Below are 19936 nucleotides of genomic sequence, written 5' to 3' on the forward strand. Positions count from 1 at the left end.
CTTGCCCAGCAAAAGGATCTGCCACGAGAAAAGAAATCAGTGCTGTGCACCACTGCCTTAACAGGAGTTTGCCACATGCTCGGGAGCAAAATCCCACAGTCTTTAATTTAAGCAAATCCTCTGTTGACTCAATTGACAGTTTTCATGAAGAAAGGGTTTTACAATTTGGTTCTTAATCTGTTCAAACAAAGACAGCTCAGACCCATGTAATTCTTAGGTTTCCTTTTGCTAGGAAGTCACTACTGCACAGCTCAATTATTTTTAAACCTACCAGTGAAGCAGAGGAGTTTTCACAAAGACACACCTGATCAACTACTGATGTCAGTGCAGCATCAATCACGGTCTGACCTGCCTTCACAGCCATCACATAATGATAGGAGCCATTCAGAGAGGACTGCAGCACCTCAAAGTGTTCTTTGGACAGCTCTGTAGTAATCCGGATATTCTAAAACCAAAATATGCAACAGAAATTGCCACAGGTAACTGACATCAATGGAGGACAGAAAACCCTGAACATACAACAGGCCAGGGAGCAAACCACTGCTCAATAACACAGCTCAAAGACACGCTGCTGGAACTGATCAGAACTCTTCCTATGGAAGTTTCAGTCTTTCAGTAAGATTTTACCTTTGGATATAACATTAACTCCACAGAAAGTTTTTTCTTAAACTATCAGCAACACGTAATTTAACATGAAAGTAGCCATATTGAAACCACTAGATAATTCATATTTTACAGTATTCTACTAATCTTTTCCTTCTTCAACATGAAAGAACACATTAATATATTGCCTCAGCAGCACACTATTGAGCTCTAGCTCAAACTCAGATTTGTATCCCAAAAAGCAATTATGGCCAAATAAAATAACATTCCCCTAGCTCCAATACTCTGAAAAGCAGTAATTTAATAAAATTTTTCTTGTTGCAACTGAACTATTTAAATTTAATTTCTTTTGCACTTTTTAAAGAACTATGTATATTTGCTACCTGGTACATAGAATTTAGGAAGTAGCTCTTCCCTGTGAGGGTGGGAGGCCCTGGCACAGGGTGCCCAGAGCAGCTGTGGCTGCCCCTGGATCCCTGCAAGTGTCCAAGGGCAGACTGGATGGGGTTTGGAGCAACCTGGGACAGTGAAAGGTGTCCCTGCCATGGCAGGGGTGGCATTGGATGATATAAGGCTGCTCCAAGCCCCATCCAACCTGAAAGATTTCTTCCAACTTCCATTTTTTTCTGTATCATTTAAGACTCCAATAATTTCACATGAATCACCCAGAGTGCTTTATTTTTAAAAAGTAACGACAACAAAACAAATGGAAAAAAAAGAGAAGGCAAGAAACAACAAGCTTTGCACCATCCTATCTCAATGAAAATAAGAAACCACTCAAATAATTGCAAAGCAAGTCAGGATTTAGGAGACAGTCACTGAAAAGTATCTAAACATTTCAACTTACATCAGACAAATACACCTTATTGCTTGATTTATCATACACTTCAACTGTAATTTCATAAAGTCTGCCCGTTTCCAGGACCCATCTGTCACCTGGATGAACTGTAAATCCTGCAAAACAGGAAATATTGAAAAGCACAAACCAACAGCCTCTTTATCTAATGGAGAAAAGCATTTTGCTTCTGGTGCCCACACTCTGCAGATGAACATTCATTATTTTAAACTGCTGACTACAGAGATAAAAGAAAGTACATAAAACCTATTTCACATTGAGCTACTTTTATGAATAAAATACTTTTCTGTGAAAACTAACACTCCACTGAAGCGTGGAGATATAGCATGAAAATCAGCAACGAGGCCAGAAATTGCATTAAGCAATCAGGAAGAGTGCAGCAATACCAACCCAAATATGCAGGAGGTACCACATAGACAGTGCTGTTGGGCAGCCTGGACACCCCCTGCATGCGGATACCTGAGGGGCAGTCAAGGAACACACAGCTTCTGCACAAGTCAAGATCAGCATCCTCCCGGGACCCCTCCTGCCTCTTTGGCTATTTTAAAGCTAAGTGTATACTGCAAATAAACATTATCCCCACTTCACTGCAAGACAGTGAAGTGGGGATAATGTTTATTTGCAGTATACACTTTGGAGAGCTCTTTTTTGCAGAGCTCTTTGGAGAGATCTCACTAGAAAATATAATGATTGAAATATAAACATTATTAAATAAAGCCCCATACATTTCTACAGTGACTGAGGGGAACAGACATGACTTAAGTGATCTTTTGCCAACCTAATTTGTTAAAACATTCCAAGGCATCAGACAGCTCTGCTGAGACTGAATTCACAGCAGTGCTGCTTTCCATGGCTCCTGATTTCCAGACTCTTGGTACAAATGAGGATAACTTGATCTTTCTGTGTAGCCATGGATGAAAAGCTTGTCTCCTGCCACAGAGTGGTGCCTGGAGAAGCATTCCTGAGGAAGGATACTCTTGTGCACCAGGATGAGGTTGGTTTGGCCCTGCTGCAATGCAGTCACAGTGGATGTTGCCTGGTCCAGCTTGGCAACTGGCCAGGAGGGATCTCCCTTGGGATGGAGGATGTTGTTCTGGAGCTGCAGCTCATACTGGTCTGATGGCATGGCTATTTCTGGAGGTGAAACAAAACATAGGAAACAATAAAAGCAGGTGTGGCAGTGTTTAGCTGCTGCTAATTATTGCTGATTATTTTTATTGATGTCTAGTGTACATATTAAATCAATATTTTCAGTGTCTTGTAAAAATAGTACTTTTTTCATGGCATCAACACACACACACACACAAAAAATGAGCTTCTTGGCAAATTTAATATCTGTGAAACTGCAATTCCCAACTAATATAATCTCAGTATTTAGACCTAACATTTAACTGATTTCCAGCTTCAAAAGGAAAAAAAAAAGACAAAAGGGGAAAAAAGGAGAGAGGAGAGAAAACTCAAGGTACTGCATTTTGAAATGGGCATAAAGCCAGCTAACCCACATTTATAAAGGCTTCACTTTGTGGAGCAAATCCATTGCCAATAAAATATTTCCTGTTAAAAAAGTTACTAATCTAAATTTGATTTAAGTAAGAAAGTCAGTCAGTTCCTTAGTGACTGTCAATATCTAAAATGACAGTGTTAGCTCCTATTTTAAGTTACCCTTGTCTCTACATCCTTGACAAATCTAAAAGAGTATATTCTTAACAATTTTTTTTGACTGAAAGAACTGAGCAGCTGTATCAATGTATGCCTTAGGAAAACAGTATTAAACATTAACAAAGCAGTTTAAACACAATTAAAAATTTCTCAGCAGTTAAAAATTCACACAAAGCATTAAAAAATAAAAATAAATGAGAAAAGAACAAACCTGTGATCTTCCCTTGCCTCAGTTTCTGAACTCTGTACTGAATTGATGTTCCTACCAGAAGATAAATGTCATATGCTGGATTTAAAAGGATGTTTTCCAAAATGAGCAATCTGACTTCTGCAGGGTGTACATCCTGTTGATGGAGGGAGAAAGAAAAGTAACCACATTAAAAGCAGCTCGTTTGTTTGAAACAGACCATGCAGCAGGAACTTAGAATCTGGAAGTGAAAAACATTATTTGCTGCAATTGGCTCTTTGGTTTCATCTCGACTTCTGTCACACCAGGGCAATGCAAGGGACAGTGAATGGTACAGAGATCTGCTCTGTGCACACAGTGCAAGAATCAAGAAAAAAAATCATGTCTGAAGGTAATTTTTGGAGAATACAGAAAAACCTGAGATAGATGCTCATTCAGACATTCAGAAACCCATCTTCTCCCCTGACATTCAGAAATCTTACCTTATAGATGCTTTCCTGCAGTCTTGCCTTTAATTTAGAACTCCCTGTTTTCATTCCAGACACCAGAATGGTATCTCCTTGCTTGGCAACTTTTTCCATTTCCAATATATACGAAGGGGGGATGTAAGTGGATTCTAAGAACTTGAGTATACTGAAAGGTGAATCACAAAGTGAACAGAAAATGGTAAAACAACTGTTGTAAACCCATAGAGAAACACCACCAGCATCTACTCCCAGCCACTTCCATTTTTATGCCAATTTAAAATGTTTGCCTGGGACCAGATATCCAAATTTTACTCATTCTTTGAGGTATCTGCAGCTAATTTCTGTGACAGATAAGTTTGTCTGAAGCTTGCTTGTGAGCTATCAGAAGACTGCATATGTTGTCTACAGTGACCCCTCCAGTTTGTTCAGTAGGTGAGACTGCAAAAACTCTCTATGTTGTATAAGAACTGATGTGCAAGACCCAAAGCTCATGTTTATAAAGGCAACCCCAGAACATAACTCTGACCTCCCTCAAGAAGCCAGGATGTATTTAATAAATGACTATGAAAATCATCTACAAGCAGAAAACTTGTAGTAACTGTTAGAAATTTCAGTGAAAAGTGGCAGAAGAAAGGGAAGGAATTTGCCATGAATGGGAAAATTACAGGAAATTTTGGAAAGAGAAGCATGTTTTACAGGGTGTCACCTTCTGTATGCACATGATCTGCTTGGCTTCATGTGCACTTTCAGAGTAAAACCAGTAGAGCCATATGGAGAAAAATTATGGATATGAACATATTCATGACAATTTATGATTTATTTCACAAAGCTGTACCACCTGTAGAACATTTTAATGCTATCATAGTTATGCTAACAGTAGAGCATATATCAATATTAGTTTGGTTAAAATCACATCAGCAAATACTTATACTGAAAGAAAAAGCTCCATATGTACCAGGACTTGGGATATCCAGTCCCTCTAAGCCATTCATTCTGGCTCTCACTTGTACCTGCTGCTTCAGGTGTATTATGCGCTTAGCAGGCTTTCCCCAGCCATTGCTGCTTCTCTAAGGCTGCAAAATCAGGTTGTGTTTGCCCAGGAGCAAAGTCTTGCTGGCTCCCCCCACTCCACCTGCAGTGTATTTGGAGTGTGAGTTTGAGGATAGAAGCTGGCTGTTAACCATTCTGCTCTGTAGGAGAACTGGTTTCCCCACAAGGAATCCTCCAATTTCAACACCAGAACTAAGTGTCCACTGACACCTGAAACTCTTAAGATTTAGAAAGCTCCTTTCTGAAATGGAAGGGGACTTTTTTTCCTTAAAAAGCTAAAAATAAAGCTCTATTGAAATCCTGAGATAACAATCTTACTGATAAATCTTCCTTTTGCATGAGATGTTTCAGCAAGATCAACAACCGCATCTGCTTATTTCTAATTATTGCATCAGAGCTACCAGAGCTGCTCACTAACACTATCAGCCAAACTAAACAGAGAACAAAGTGCCCAGGCTGTCGAGTTAAAAAAAAAAAAACCACCTGAATCAACCGACCCTTAACATTATAATTTTAGGCATCAGTTCAATAAACTGCCTAGATGTGGGGAAGCATTTTTCATGCATCAGACAGAACAAACCTTTGAGACCAAAGGAAATGCCTTTACCGTAGAGCATTGTGAGAGTCTGAGAAGCCATCAGCCTCTGGGTCCTTCACCACTGTCCAGTCAAACACCAACCCTGCCAGAGTGCTGAAAGTGTTTCCTACAAATCAAACAACCAGATTAAAACATAAATAGAGAACAAGCACAGAGTCCTCCTGGAACATAAACCATGACTTATTTTGCTGGGGAATTTCTCTGTTTTACCCCTACAAGAAGAACCATGAACCGCCCTCGAGTTTGCACAACACCAAGCCATGAATCCAGCACTACACATAGGATAAAAACAAATTTACTTTTCATTATTAACATATTCAGTATTAACATACTTCGCCTGGCATTCATGGTTTACAAACACAGGTGGGATGGGCACAGTAACCAAAACAATTAATTCCACCTTTTATAGCAGCTTGACACATTATTTTGCTTCAGCAGTTGCCCTAAAAATCCCTTGCTTGGAGTCCTATGCGTGCGCAAAACCTGATTATTGAAAGCATGGAATTCTTTGCAGATCATGGCTCTTTTTCTGATGCTACAGATTACAAAAAGCAGAAGTTTCTGCTCCTATTAAATAGCAATGCATGCACAAATGCACTGACTCTTATGAGCCTAAATGGTGTGTCCCAAAAGTGAGTGTTTCTGTAGTAATTCAACAGACTGAGTAATAGGTCGTTGGTCTCAAACATCACCACTGAACCTCCTGTCAGATACATGACTGTTCACAAAAACATCCATTTGCAAAATTCTTTAGACTACCTCAGCTCAAAAGAAAAAAAAAGAAAAAAGAACAGACAACTTCACAATGTAGTATCCAGAGAAACTCCTTAAAATTCTCCACTTGTCTTCAAATAATCAACAGTGTGACAAATAAAGCTAGTGCATGTATCGACAGCTAGAACTTTCAATATATATTTAACTTCCTACAAGCAGATCTCTTACCTTCTGAATCCAAAGCATTAATTTTGAGCTCCAGTGGTGAATCCTCGAGGTAGAGCTCTCTCGTTGTGGACACAACTTGAATGCCATGAATTAAATCAACGATGGCATCACAGCGAATCACTTGTCCAGTCACTTGAAGAGACATCAGAAAGAGCACAAGAAAGCACAACACTGCATGTGCTCATCAAGAACAACGATAAAGTCAAGATGCACCTCAAATTTAGCCAGTGACACAAGGCACTGACACTGAAGGAACTAAAACTTGGTTGTGACCTCGATGAAGAAACTCGTGGTCAAACAGTGGCTCAGAAAGCAAGCAAAACAGTTCCCTTCCTCACCGGACTGCAGTAACTCTGATTTCCATCTACACTGACAGGTACAGTGGGAGTTGTCTGGGAGTGCTTGTGCAGAGTTGCTACAGTTAATGGCTTTTATCCACAGACAGTAAATGCCCATAAACTCCTTCAGTTAGTGACTGCACTTTGATGGCATTGAACTGGCCATCTGGTTTTGCCTCTCTGTCACTATAAAAACTAATCAGGTATATTGTATGACAGACACAAAAGCAACTTCCAAAGTAACTTTTTCAAATGCGAAGTATCTGAATTTGTGCTAGTCATTTTTATTAAACACTTTCTTATATTTCAGTCACCCCCTTTGGTTTGTGGATTTTTGGGGTCGGGGATTTTAAGAATTACCTTTTTCCTGGGTGCATCATTAAAATCATAAACACTTCTGAGAGGCAAACAGAAGTTAAAACCCACATCCATGGAAAGCCTAAAATGACTGTGCATAGGAATTGAAATGTGCCAGTGCACCTCTAGATCTCAGCTTTGTTCCCTGAGCACGGCGGGATGCCCAGAGAGGCAGCGGTTTGCTCAGACTCACGTGTGTCCTCGGCAGAGATGATGGTGGTGAGGCGCGTGGGCTGCGAGGAGCGTGCCTGGACCAGTGCTCTCTGCGAGCAGCGGCAGCCGGCCGGCCCCAGCGGCTCGATGCTCGCCACCTCCGGCCGCGTGGATGACCTGCGGGTGGCGACTGTCAGCACTCGGATAGCAGCTCTGCCCTCAAAGCCACCCCAGCAATTCACCTGGGACGTGCTGCGCCGTCAGCAGCTGGCTCTGGGAAGAGCTGGATGGCAGCAGCTCCTCAAGGACCCAGCTAAGGCAAACGTGGGCTGAGGACTGGGAAAGCCCAGGCCAGAGGCAGGGCAGGCAAGCTCAGCATTCCCTCCACTACCGAACGAAACAACCTTCTCCATAACCCATGGAGCAGGCCAGGCCATTACTTAGCGGAGCCCAGCTCTCCCTTCAGTGCGCCGAAACCGTCAAGACAAAACAACAGAAGTCGGAGAGTTATTAAAAACCAAGCCTCTTGAAAGCAAATCTGAGCTAGCAGCAAGACACATCTGAGGGGTAACTGCAGTGAAAAGCTCCAGCGGCCAAAGCCCTTGCTAATCACTCCAGACCTTCAGCCCTGTGCCCGAGCCGGTCCCAGCTGCCGCTCCCCGGCCGTGTTCAGGGCCCGGAGCCGGGCAGGGAGGGAGAGAGGCAGCGCCAGAAACCAGCCCCGAAACAGCCCCCGCTGTGTGCCCGGGACCCGCTCACAAGGGCCCTTTGAAGGATTAAAACAATGAAACAAGCACTGATGGGTGACAAAGCTGCTCGGGAATTGCTTCTCCGGATGATGACAGCAGCTCGGATAAAAACGCTGGGCTATCTGGTAAATGCAATCTAAACCGGGCACTGGTAAAGATGGGGAAGCTGGATGGGTTTGGACTTTTTTTCTGCAAGATGTACAAAAATGCCTACCTGGGATGTGTGGGGAAAATTTTCTAAGAGAAGAAGGAGCAGGATGAGAGTTCCAAATCCGCAGATACAGACTTCACCTCCTCTTGCCAGCACAACCAACAAATCCACACCAGCGAAAACCTGAATTTCTCCTTAACTAAAATCCTATCTATTGAAAAACAACACATCACACCACACTCAATTATCTGAGAGTTAACAGCTGCAGCCCAGGTGAGCACAGACCTCTGCTTGTAGCCACAACCTTAAGCTCCCAACAGTATTTTGCTTGCATAAGGTGTAGTTTTAGAGGATTTTGAAACGACAATACCAACTGCTGACCCAGAATTTCAAAGTACTTTATCTGATAAGTAAAAAACTGCCCACAGCAGTATGCAATGGGCAATTTAAACACCAATTAAAAGCTTAAACCTGAAAACTGTTTGTTTACATCTAATCCATACACCTAAACAACGTACACAAATATGTGCATATTTTTACAGTAGGTTTTACACTGTTCCTAAAATAATATGATTTTCTGTATTAGTAGCACACAGCTTTACTCTGAAAAATTAAAATATGTTTTAGAGATTAAAAGTGAGCAATTAGTTATTTTCCTGTTGTTCTGTTGTTCTCAAGCAACCATGAGAGAGTTTTCCAACACTGCAAAGTTTCTTTAAACAATATTAGCATTCACAACAAGTCAGGCTTTTCCTCTACTTGCCTGTCTGGCTTTTGAAGCTGAGCATGTGCTTTTGACTTAGTCTCCATGCAGGTATTTTTAAATAAGCATTATATGTAGAAAATTGTCTTTTATTTAGCTCTTTACACTGCTTAATATTCTCTACCATTAGATTTTTTTGTTATTAATTTGAGGATTTTGCATTCTTGCAGTATGGTATTGATTGTGTTTACAACACAACAGGGGTTTCACTGTGGTTTGTATTCGTTCTTTTAATATCTGGCTATGAATTGCAATACAAAACGACTGTGGTTTGCACTAATAGCAGTTTTGTAAAATGGGATCTAATTACATTATACTTTTCAGACTAGAAAAAGGGAAGAACAAAGATCAACAAAAATTAGATTTCAACTGTAAACATATATACACTCCCCAATTTTAAAGGAACTTTCAAGCTTTTACAGCTAAAAGCCAGTCACTGCAGTAGAGAAACTGAGATTAGACAATATTTGGGTTCTAGCAGTAGTTTAAGAGGTAGAATATCAGCTGAATGTCTTTTTTCTAATACAAATTTACTCAAGTGAGCCTTTCTGAGGCTTGGTTTCGTATTGATTTATATTTAAAAACAATCTGCACAAGTAGTGTTTTTTTTCCTGCAGGACATAGGAAGTATCTGATGACACCTCTATCATTCACCAGTATCAGAAGCTCATTCTGTTTACAACTACCTGGATGCAGAGCCAAGCACAGAGAGGCAAAGGCATTTATCAGCCAGGCTGGGGATTACAGCAGCACTACGCTGGGATCACTACTGGGTCCTAGATGGGCAAGAAAAAGAGACTTCAGCTTTAAGTGACAAAAAATGCAATTTATATCCTCTGCCAACTACAGCAGGTCTTCAGCAGTGTGTCAGCGTGTGACATTGAGAGCTGGGCTTGTCAGAAGGCAAAATTAGATCCTGAGAAGCCAGCAATGGGAAGCATTTCTGGCACTTGCTCTAGATCCCATGCCAGTGCCTGTAAGAAACAGCAAGGCAGGGAGGAAGCACTTGAAAGAAGAGTGAGGAGGGAAGGGAAAAAAGCTCACAAAAGTCCCCAATTTGTATTTCCGTCAGAGTAAAATCCTACTTGCTGAGGAATGAATGGCACCGGCAAAGGGGCTGCCATTCCTCTTGTCAATTTCTGCTTCATTCACCATTTCCATCCCCCTCCAGGGCCCCAGACACAGAGCAATGTGCCAAGACTGTATCCACACATCTACCCAAACCCATGCCTGTGTTCTTCATAGACTGGTCTGTAACACCACATGTCAATACCTCACCAGATTATACTTCATTTTCAGCTGGTACAAAACTCAGGCACCTATTCCTGTTTCTCTCCCTGGCATTTCTCTGTTGATTCTCATTGCTCCAATGTTTTATACTGTTCTGCCAGCTCTTCAGACTAAACTCAGCTGACTCGGCAAAAATCCTCCTCTGCGGAGCTGCACCACAACTGTCAGTTGATCTGATCATTTAGAATTTTATCAGGCATTTGAGCTGGTATGCAGTCAGAGGGAAACTGGGCAGTAAAAGTTCCCAAGAGTTTGGGAAGATTGGACTGACCAATACACCAGGGACATTATATAGTCACTCTTAGGACTAAAGCTGAGCAAAAGTCTAAAACATTTATTTCATGGGTGTTCAGCAATGAAATGTTGCCCAAAAATCAACAAGTCCCTAATCCTTCTGTCTGCCTTAGCAGGCAGGTAATGCTTAGACTGAGAAAAAGCTTTTTTCAACAGTAAACTTGCACTGATATTCACACATCAGCTAAGGGAAACAACATTGCTTCTTGTGCCTCCTGTGCTCTCTCAGAGCACTTCTGCTACAGACTCACACCCACCCCCTGCTCTGGTTCTGAGCCAATACTCTCAGGTAACACACACACCTGAGCCACAGCAGCACAGTCCCTCTACCATCCAGCACACCTCAAACCAATTCTGAGCTCCTGCTGGCACTTCCAGGAGCCTGAAGCCCTGCTGGTAAAGCACAGCCAGGTGAGTCAGGGAGAGGGAGAACATCCTGCTGCCCACTGCAATGCCTTACAAGAGGGAAATGCAGAGCAGGTGAGAAGCAGAGTAGGGGCTAACAAACATTTAAGATGCCACTTCACAATATGGAAGTTACCAGTATCTCACACAAAACATTTTTCAGTGAGAGTCAGACAGGTTGTTTTAGACCCATGGTAAAACAGGTGATCCAGGAAACAACACAACTCCCAGATTACCAGGGATGAAACTATTGGTCTTAGGGCAAAGCAACAGATCTCAATGAACAATGCTATTGATACAGAGTTTTAAAAGCACACAAGCCAGCACATGGAGAAGTATAAGATCAATTTACAACAAAAACACAACAAGGTAAGGAGCAAGAAAATGAGCTTTGCCAGCCAACTACTGCAGCAGCAGCCATTGCATCTCTCCCTTTACAACTGTGCCACCAGCTCCTCTCCCATGGCAATCACCTCAATACAAACCCCTCAGTGAGGGCTTCAGGAGCACACACAAACCTTTCATTAAGGTGGCAATAACTCCTCTTCAACTCCACCAGCCCTCACCATGTATCTCAATTCTACACTCCATGAAATAATGAAATATGTAAACATATTTGTACACTGCAGATCATTTCTGCTACAAACACCCATCCATGGAGAGCACCTTGGGGGGAAATGGGATTTTTGTGGGTGTGTTCCCATCCCCCCCCCCCCGACAATGTTATTATGGTATGGCAGGTTTCAAGGAGAAAATTCTGCTTCTGAACGCTTTCATTCTTTCAGGTGTAATTTATGGATTAAGGTAGTTAAAAGACAAATACAGATGCAATATAAATGCTAAATACATCCGCACAGACCGTATTTTATGCCTGAAAATAGCAACAGCCTACAATATTTACAGATGGAAACACTGTGTGCTTTGAAAACAAAGCTTTTCCCAAAAAATAATTTTAATATAAAGGCAACCCAAACTCCAGAAGGCATGAGCATCTTGAAAATCAGAAAATACTTTAGAGCCATGCTTGTAACTGCCACTACTCCCAGTCTGCTGGGATGATGATAGAATTTGACCTTTTCCCTCTCAATCAGTGGAATTCTCAGACACCACTACAATCACTTTGAAAATATCCTACTTTCAAAGGTAAACTTGAAGGCTGAAAGGGAAACTGGGAAGAAAAAAAAAGGTCACACCACGCTATACACTGATCTTTCAGGAAATTGGACACTTGCCTTAGAATTCTGAACGTTTGAGATGAGTAATGCAGACCTTCAAAAGGTGTCATTTGCTATCAGATGCTGCTGTACAACCAGGACAGCACTCATAGGCCACCTCTAACCCCACAATCTCCCATATTACAACCCTCAGACCCCTCTCCAGACACAGAGGGCCTGAAGCTGACCATTTCCATTCAAATCCCTGCTTTCATGCACACAAACACATCCATCATTTCTCAAATGTGAGGAAAAGTCACTCCTTCCCAAGCCATTGCATTTAGTACTTCCTAAATGGTTCAGTTCAACAGCCCCTGTCCAGTAACAGCTCCTTGAGACAGGAAGCACAGGAACCCTGCCAGCAAGGGGCTGTGCTGCTGCTCCTCCAGACACATTTGTTTCTAACCCCACACAGTTCCAGGACTGTGGGAGAAGGATGCAGAGAGAGTGAGCCCCAGATGCAACTGTTGCCTCTGCTCAGGCACACACACACAGCTCCTGCTTCCTCCAGAGGGTTTGCTGAGCACACGTTGAGTTTCACAACCCACATCCTGCCAGGCCTTGCAAAGAAGAAGTGAATAAATGCCCATTTACAAGCCACAGAAAATAACAGCACACAGAAGGTGAGTTAGATGTAATTTCCTTAATTCTCAACCAAAATTCTTCTCTGAAGGGCAGAAGGAGAGGATGGAAAAGGATGTTGAGGTCTTCCTGCAGGAGAGATATGAGTCATTGCATACTGGCAAACAGCACCAATAGAACATGCTCTGAAATGCACAAAATCACCTCCATGAGAGATATTAATGTGGATCAAATCTGGCATTTCTCTGGAGAACAATCTTCCATCTTTTTATTTGCAGACTTCAGTGAGATTAGCAAGGATCTCCATGCTTCCGACAGCGGGATAGCACCTGGCATGAGCAGGAATGGCTGCAGCCAACCCAGCATCACCTCACAGCTCACTGGCAAACAGGAAAGGGAATCTGTACTTCCAGATTTTACTAGTGCTTTGATGAGTTTTGGATTTTAGCTTTATGCAATGTACTTTACCTCACAAACCAAACCCTTTTAAAGGCTCAGCAGCCTTCAAAAATTCGAGTAAGGAAAGAAAAAAAAACCCCAGCTGTGAGATTTTCACTAAAGCGGTCCTTTAAAAATTAAATTACATAACCACAAGCAGCTCACCTGATAACTTTCATTTAGTTGACTTCTGGATAAAATTAATTACTGCTCTTCTGCATAAGAACCCTCAAATATATAAATTGTAACAGACCAAAGGTTTGTACCCAGCACAGAGATAAGAAATATACAACAACCAAGTAAAGAAATCAAGAGAATGAAAACACAGCCCTTTAGGATGTACTTCAGTAACTGCTACATGCAAAACAACTGAAAACTGCTACATCCATCTGGCACATATGGAAGTATACCCTAAACATACTTCGACTACTGCTTCTTTCTCAGGTGGGTACCTCCTGCTCATTACCAATTAAGTTACCATTCTGGAGCTCAACAGAAAGGACAAGGAGTTGGCAACATTTGTTTAAGATGAAGACTACTGTGAGCTTTCTGTATTTGCACGTGCGGTAGGACTTGCCTTCAGCCTGTGTGCTCAACACTACCCAGTCCTGCCCAATGTGCGAGGCAGGAAGGGGCTCCCAGCCAAAAGTTCCTGGAGTACATCCCACTGAGAAAACCGGGAAAGCTTTCACTTTTAAAACTCGACTTCACTGTCCCCAGGTGAAGCGTTAAGGGTGCTGTTACCAACACTTACAGCAGCAGTGAGAGGCTCCCGACTTAGCTACGACTCATTTATGTCCACACCATAAGCTCAAGGCTGTCAGGACCTTCATTACCGACTACAGCAAGAGAAGGGGCATTTCCACACCAGCAGCAGAGTTCTGGCTGCTGTCCCCATACACATGGCACTGAGGCCATGTGTGTGTGTGGGGCGGCACTGAGGCCGTGTGTGTGTGTGGGGGGGGTGGCACTGCAGGAGTGCGGGGCAGCAGGGTGAGCACATGGGGAGTGTGGAGGCAGAGTGGGCACGATATGTGGAGAGGCAGCAGGAGTGTTTGGGGGGTGCAGGGTACGAGGAGAAGCAGGTGGACATGTGTGGGGCGTGTGGGTGGGTGCACACGGGGTGTGAGGCACATGTCGGGCAGGGAGCCATGGCGGGAAGCTTTCTTTACAAGCAGGGACCTTCTGCTCAGGGCCCGGCCTGCAGACACTGCCACCCTCCAGCGGGTTTAACCCCCACTGCAAAAATAAACAACCTTTCCCCTCAGGGATTATCTCCGTGTCTGCTCCCGCACTGCTGGGCCGCCCAAACCCACCCGCAGCGAGGTAAAAGCGGTGGGAGAGGGCCCGGCTGCCGTGGGAGCCGTCAGGCCCCGCCGCGGGCCGAGGAACGGCGCCGCAGGTGCCGGCGGGGGGAGAAGCGGACAAAGGGCGGCGGCACCTGCACTCACCATCGGTAGCAACCCTCGCTGGCCTCTAGCGTGAAGTTGACGCGGGTGCCGCGGGTGAAAGGGAGCAGCACCTTGGGGGTGTTGAGCTTGGAGGAGGCGGCGAGGTGCAGCAGGAGGAGGAAAGGCAGCGCCCCGGGCGCGGGGGGAGTCATGCTGCGCGCCGGCGGGACCGTGCGGGGCGCGAAAGTGCGGCGGGAGAGGCGCGGCGGGGCCGGGCCGGGCCGGGCAGGGCGGCCCGGGGGCAGGGCCTCCCCCCACCCTCCGCCCCCCGGGGCCGCACCGCCCTCCCTCGGGGGAACTCCAGCGGCGCCAACTGCGAGGCGCCGGTGGTTCGAAAAACGTCTTTTTCTCCGGGCCTAACTCCAAGCATCTCGTAGGAGTCGTGCTCCGGACCCTTCCCCAGACAGGCTCCAGCACCTCAGTGTCTGTTATGTCCTGGGGTACCAAAGCTGAACGCAGGGTTCGAAGTGTGTCTTCACCTGAGCCCAGCACAGGGGGATGGTCATGGGCCTGGTCATGCTTCCACACCAGTGCTGGAACAAGCCAGCTGCCATTGGCCTTCCTGGCCCCCTTCATGTTCCCCGGGCACACTGGTGCTAACAGCTACACTAAGCTACAGTTCATTCATTGTCGTAGCATCTCAGAATGGTTTGGGTTGGAAGGGACCTTAAATCACCGACTCCCACCCCTGGAGGGACACCTCCCACTGTCCCAGTTTGCTCCCAGCCCTGTCCAACCTGGCCTTGGGCACTGCCAGGGATCCAGGGGCAGCCACAGCTGCTCTGGGCACCCTGTGCCAGGGCCTGCCCACCCTCACAGGGAGGAATTTCTTCTTAACCTCTAATCTCAAATACTTTTTCAGTTTGAAGGCATTCTCCCCAGACCCTTGCATATAGCCTCCCCCCATTTTTTTGTCAGTCCTTAAGGTACTGGAAGGCCACAATTAGGTCACCCCAAAGCTTCTCCAAGCTCAATAAACCCAACTGTCCCAAAACCCAATTGTATGAGAGATGCTCCGTGTGTGGAGGATCTTCCTGTCCTTACCTATGACAGAGGGATGGTACATGTATGCATCAGGAAAATAGATTTCAGGAAGAGTGCAAGCTTCTTGGTGTAAAGATCATTAAATCCTGCCCAGAAGATCAGCCTGCTGTCCAGGGACACCAGCTAAGTGTTTACCCAGCTCTAATTTAGGTGGTATTACTGAAGTTAACCAGTTCTCATTTATTCTAAGCAAGTAAACTTATACAGGACGTTCTCTTTACATAGGAGCACTTTTTGCACTATTTATTCAGCTCGTGTTTTATTTATCAGTACCTCAGCAATGCTGTTCCACTTTCTATCCTAGAAGAATGTGTACTCCTGGACAGTTCACTTCTCCCTGCAGCTTCTATGTGTGTATTACTCATTTCCTGATTGCACATCATGAAATTGCGTGGTCTGATTTAGAGAAGAGCTGAACTTTGCAGCTGCAATTTAAGTCAATAGGAACTGGGCCTAGAAAGATGTGTGATGTTAAAGGTGTTGGCAAATCAAGCCCTTGCACTTTAAATTGCTCCCTTACTAAAATACTGAGGGTCGTTTATTTTCTTTACTTTTTCTCTCAATGAAGTTGGAACCTTTTTTTGTAAGCGTGTTAGGAAGATAAGTTCAGTAAAGACTGGGATATTAGGGTGGAATGTGATAAAATCACCCATAACTAAACAGTACAGTGTGTTTACAGTTAGTACAATTACAACTGAGTAAATAAGAGGTAGATAGTGAGTACCTTGCATCCTGTGTTGTGAATGAGGTGAGGAAAGGTCTGTATCCCAGTACTTCCTAGCTTTAAAAGCAGGGTGTGCAATCTTAGAACTTATTTCCTTTCTCTCATCAGCAGTGGTGGTGATGAGTATTTAATGTGAGAACAATATTCTCCAGTAACAAATACTTCTTAGAGTTATTTTCATAAGGACCAGCAAGGTGCAGTTAGGACCTTAAATCTTATTGATGAAACATGACAGTGAAACTGCAAGTGAACATCCAGCACATCTTTCAGAGCATACCAAGCAATTTTAAGAGCAGAGTAAGGCCGGAGACATTGATGAGCAAATCTGCAGTTTCCATTATATGGTAAAATTAACAAGTGAATTTTGTGCTCACTTGAACTGGAAATCATGCATTGCAGCACTGTTAGCATTTCTTTTGGCCAGAGGAGGGTGAGCAGGGAGCCAGGCAGTGCAGTGTGTGCTCCGTGAGGAGTCCCTGCCTCGGGGATAGGAGTCACTTAAAACATCAGGGGCTGACTTAGCAGCGTTGCTGCACTGCTCTGCTTTCCCTTTCCACGCTACTGTGAGATCCATAGGAGTCAGCACATCCTCCTCCCAGGACAAACACCTTCTCTCAGGGTTACCTGATGTGCTGCAGACTGGGAACAGGATACACACACCAGGAATCTGAGGCAACTTTACAGACATATCAATATACACCCGAGTAAGTCTGATAAAGAACACAAATGGAACTGTCTTGGCCACAAAGAATGCGATTACAGAGTGATAAGAGGGAGTGCTTTAATGAGCTGCTTAAGGAGGGAGATTGGCAAACAATAAATGGTTGTTGCCTAAGAAGCTGAGCCTATTGTGGAAGAATTTCAAGAGATTTTAGAGGCAATCAAAATACATGCAATAAAAAACAAAACACCGGGTGCTGGCCATGTTTCTACTGGAATATGAAACTAAAAAGATGAGAATTACTGGAAGATTTTACCAACTCACTCGGTTGGTCTGAAGATCTGAAAACACAGACAAGGAACCAGAGACATGTACTCTGATCAAATCTTTTAAATCTATCCATTTCTGAGGGAAATATATTTTTCATAAAGCTAGAGAAAATGTGTATCAATATATTATTAGGTGATCTGTTGGCAGTGAAATACTTTCAAATCGTTGTTCAAGAAAAGGAAGTATTTGACTGGCACAGTGATAAAGGACCATCTGGACAAGAAACAACTGGCTTAATTTTTGGGCATTTATTATTTTTAAATGTCTGGGTAATGTAAAATATTTTAAATACTCATCTTCAAAACAAAAGAACACATCCCCCAAGAAAAACCAAACCCAGACAACAAAACCAACTCTGAATAAATGCAACTTAGAAGGTGAATCTTCAGCAAAATGGTAAGGCAATGAGGTGTGCAGGGTTACTTTAAAGTGTGCTGGGTGAGGCTGACTCAAACCAGCTCCAATCCTAACCCCTGCAGGTATGTCTGTACTTGTGTTAACAGTGTAGGGCCAGCTCTGTGAAGCTTCAGCAGCTGAATGCATTAGGTATAATTTACTTGTAAGAGCAGTTTCATTAAGCTGAAAGAATCAGGGCTCACTCAGTAGAATGATGAAAAACATTCTCCATTATCACACTCCTGAACCTCTTAAATAAAATAATATTTGATTTAAAGGCTGAAGAATGACTGACAAGCACTAGTAATACATTTAATGGAATGCCTGTTCCTCTAGGATTGCAGCTCTGTTTGGGAAGAGAACGGGGAGTTGCCTACATCGAGCTGAGGAGCAGATGAAAAGGGCAGTCAATAGACTTGACAAAGAAGATGGTCTGGGAATAGTAACTTTAAAGCAGAATAACAGTGATGGGCCTCTTTTTTTGACTGATACTGTCTGTGTTTACACTGCAGAGCAGAACAGCATCCTGCAAAAATCACTGGGAAAGATGGTCAGCTTCCTTCCTCCCTGGCAAGCTGCTGCTCCCCTTGTCCATCTAAACCATCACTGAGCTCCAAGTACTTGTATTTCCCGACTGACCAGCTCAAAAGCTGTCACTGCTGGGCTTTTTTCTGCTTAATTAGCTGCCTGCTTCCATCCCCATAGCTGTAGAGCCTTGCAAAGTATCTCCACCAAAGGAACTTAAGTCAAAGAAGTACTTAAAGCATCCAATATATTAAAAGGTGCCTAAAAACCAACACCAGAGGAACAGCACTTCAGCTGTTTCCCGTTAGCGCCAGCAAAGGACTCAGGGAATCCCGGAATGGTTTGGGTTGGGAGGGGCCTTTAAGCCCATCCTATGGCACCGGGCCTTGGAAGGGGACACCTCCTACTCCGCAGGCTGCCCTAAGCCCCGTCCAGCCCGGCGTGGATCCTGGCCCCAGGCGCACATGGAGTGGTTCGGGGTCATGTCTCTGCTCAGCTGCTCCTGCTGCCTGCAGAAATTGAGCTGTAAGAGGAGGCGGGACACTGCATTACCTCGCAATGGGCATTGGAGACTTACAGAGTACAGAAAATGTCCTTTTCCAGTTATTTCTTTATCACTTTCTCCACCAGTAATCACGTTCAATTTACTGTGTTAGACTTTTGTATCTTCATACACCTTCATATGGAAAATTTTATGAGAACATCCTCTCAGCCTTACTACTGCTTTCTACAGGGATAATGATGGACTGAGAGTAATATGAAACTGAACATTTTGGTTATCCTGCCAGGATTGTCCTTCCTTCCAAGGTGTTAGGTCAAAGGAAGGCATAAATTCAGAAAATGTCCAAAATTAGGGCAGGCAGTTACTGATGTCAAGGAAGGAATATTTAAAATTGATTGAGGTTGAGTTTGTTCAGGTTATTGAGACAAGAGCACTTGTGTTTAGAAAATGGGTAAAATAAGAGCCAAGCCTGCCTTTCCTTGCACAGCCTCATCTGCCAGGGATGCTGCCGGGAGTTTTCCAATGTGTACCAGGTACAACTGAGTCCCCACAGAGAAATGCAGCTCTTTAGATCCCTGTTCCTATCGTATAAATCCATTTGACATGCAAGACTTTCCCAGATAGTGTAAAACCCCAAGACCTCTCTAATTTATGCAGGATGAGTCTGATAACATTGAGATTATGAAATAGCAGTATCAGATAAAAATAAATGTTTTTCACTTCTACCTTTATCTAGAGTTTATCTACCTTTCTAATGTAAATTTATGGTTATTAATGGAGGTTATTTATAGGTGTCTTTTCAAGCTGTTACATAACAGTGCTTCTGCCCTGTGCCTTTGTACACAGATAGAAATCACATTAATGAGCTATTCACCCAATAACGCAATGAATGCAGGAGTGAGGAGAATTCACAAGATGAGACAAGTAACAAACAAAACCCCCAACCTTTGTTTCTGCTTCAAATACATCAGGGAAATTTAGCAGAACACAGAAGTCTTAAATCTTGAAAACAATGAATACAATTTATGAGCAGACATGTGAATATGTTTAATGACTTAGTTAATAGTACTAACAAAAGTGAATTTGGTTTTTTCAAGGTTACTTGGTTGCAAATTATGCGATGTACACCTCACAAATCTTAAGTAGGCAGTCCAGTACAACAATTCTAAATCTGTTTAAACAATAACATTCTTCTTGGTTTGCTATT

The 19936-nt window shown here is 43.5% G+C and overlaps 1 protein-coding gene across 3 annotated transcripts in view; it reads right to left on the reverse strand.

Moving 5' to 3' along the window:
• The window catches only part of NUP210 (nucleoporin 210), a 48380-nt gene extending 33631 nt beyond the window's left edge, over nt 1-14749 (reverse strand). For all 3 annotated transcript variants that reach the window (XM_018914921.3, XM_050979502.1, XM_030228078.2), the window contains exons 1-10: nt 14548-14749; nt 7251-7387; nt 6363-6494; nt 5430-5526; nt 3788-3938; nt 3330-3462; nt 2435-2593; nt 1850-1918; nt 1451-1557; nt 305-445 (exon numbers count right to left, since the gene is read on the reverse strand). In XM_018914921.3, the coding sequence (XP_018770466.1) occupies nt 305-445; nt 1451-1557; nt 1850-1918; nt 2435-2593; nt 3330-3462; nt 3788-3938; nt 5430-5526; nt 6363-6494; nt 7251-7387; nt 14548-14699 (1278 nt within the window). In that variant the 5' untranslated portion in view covers nt 14700-14749. The remainder of the gene's footprint in view (nt 1-304; nt 446-1450; nt 1558-1849; nt 1919-2434; nt 2594-3329; nt 3463-3787; nt 3939-5429; nt 5527-6362; nt 6495-7250; nt 7388-14547) is intronic.
• Between the last annotated feature and the right edge of the window lie 5187 nt (nt 14750-19936).

The sequence above is a fragment of the Serinus canaria genome, chromosome 12, assembly GCF_022539315.1.
Source record: "Serinus canaria isolate serCan28SL12 chromosome 12, serCan2020, whole genome shotgun sequence".
Classification (NCBI taxonomy): domain Eukaryota; kingdom Metazoa; phylum Chordata; class Aves; order Passeriformes; family Fringillidae; genus Serinus; species Serinus canaria.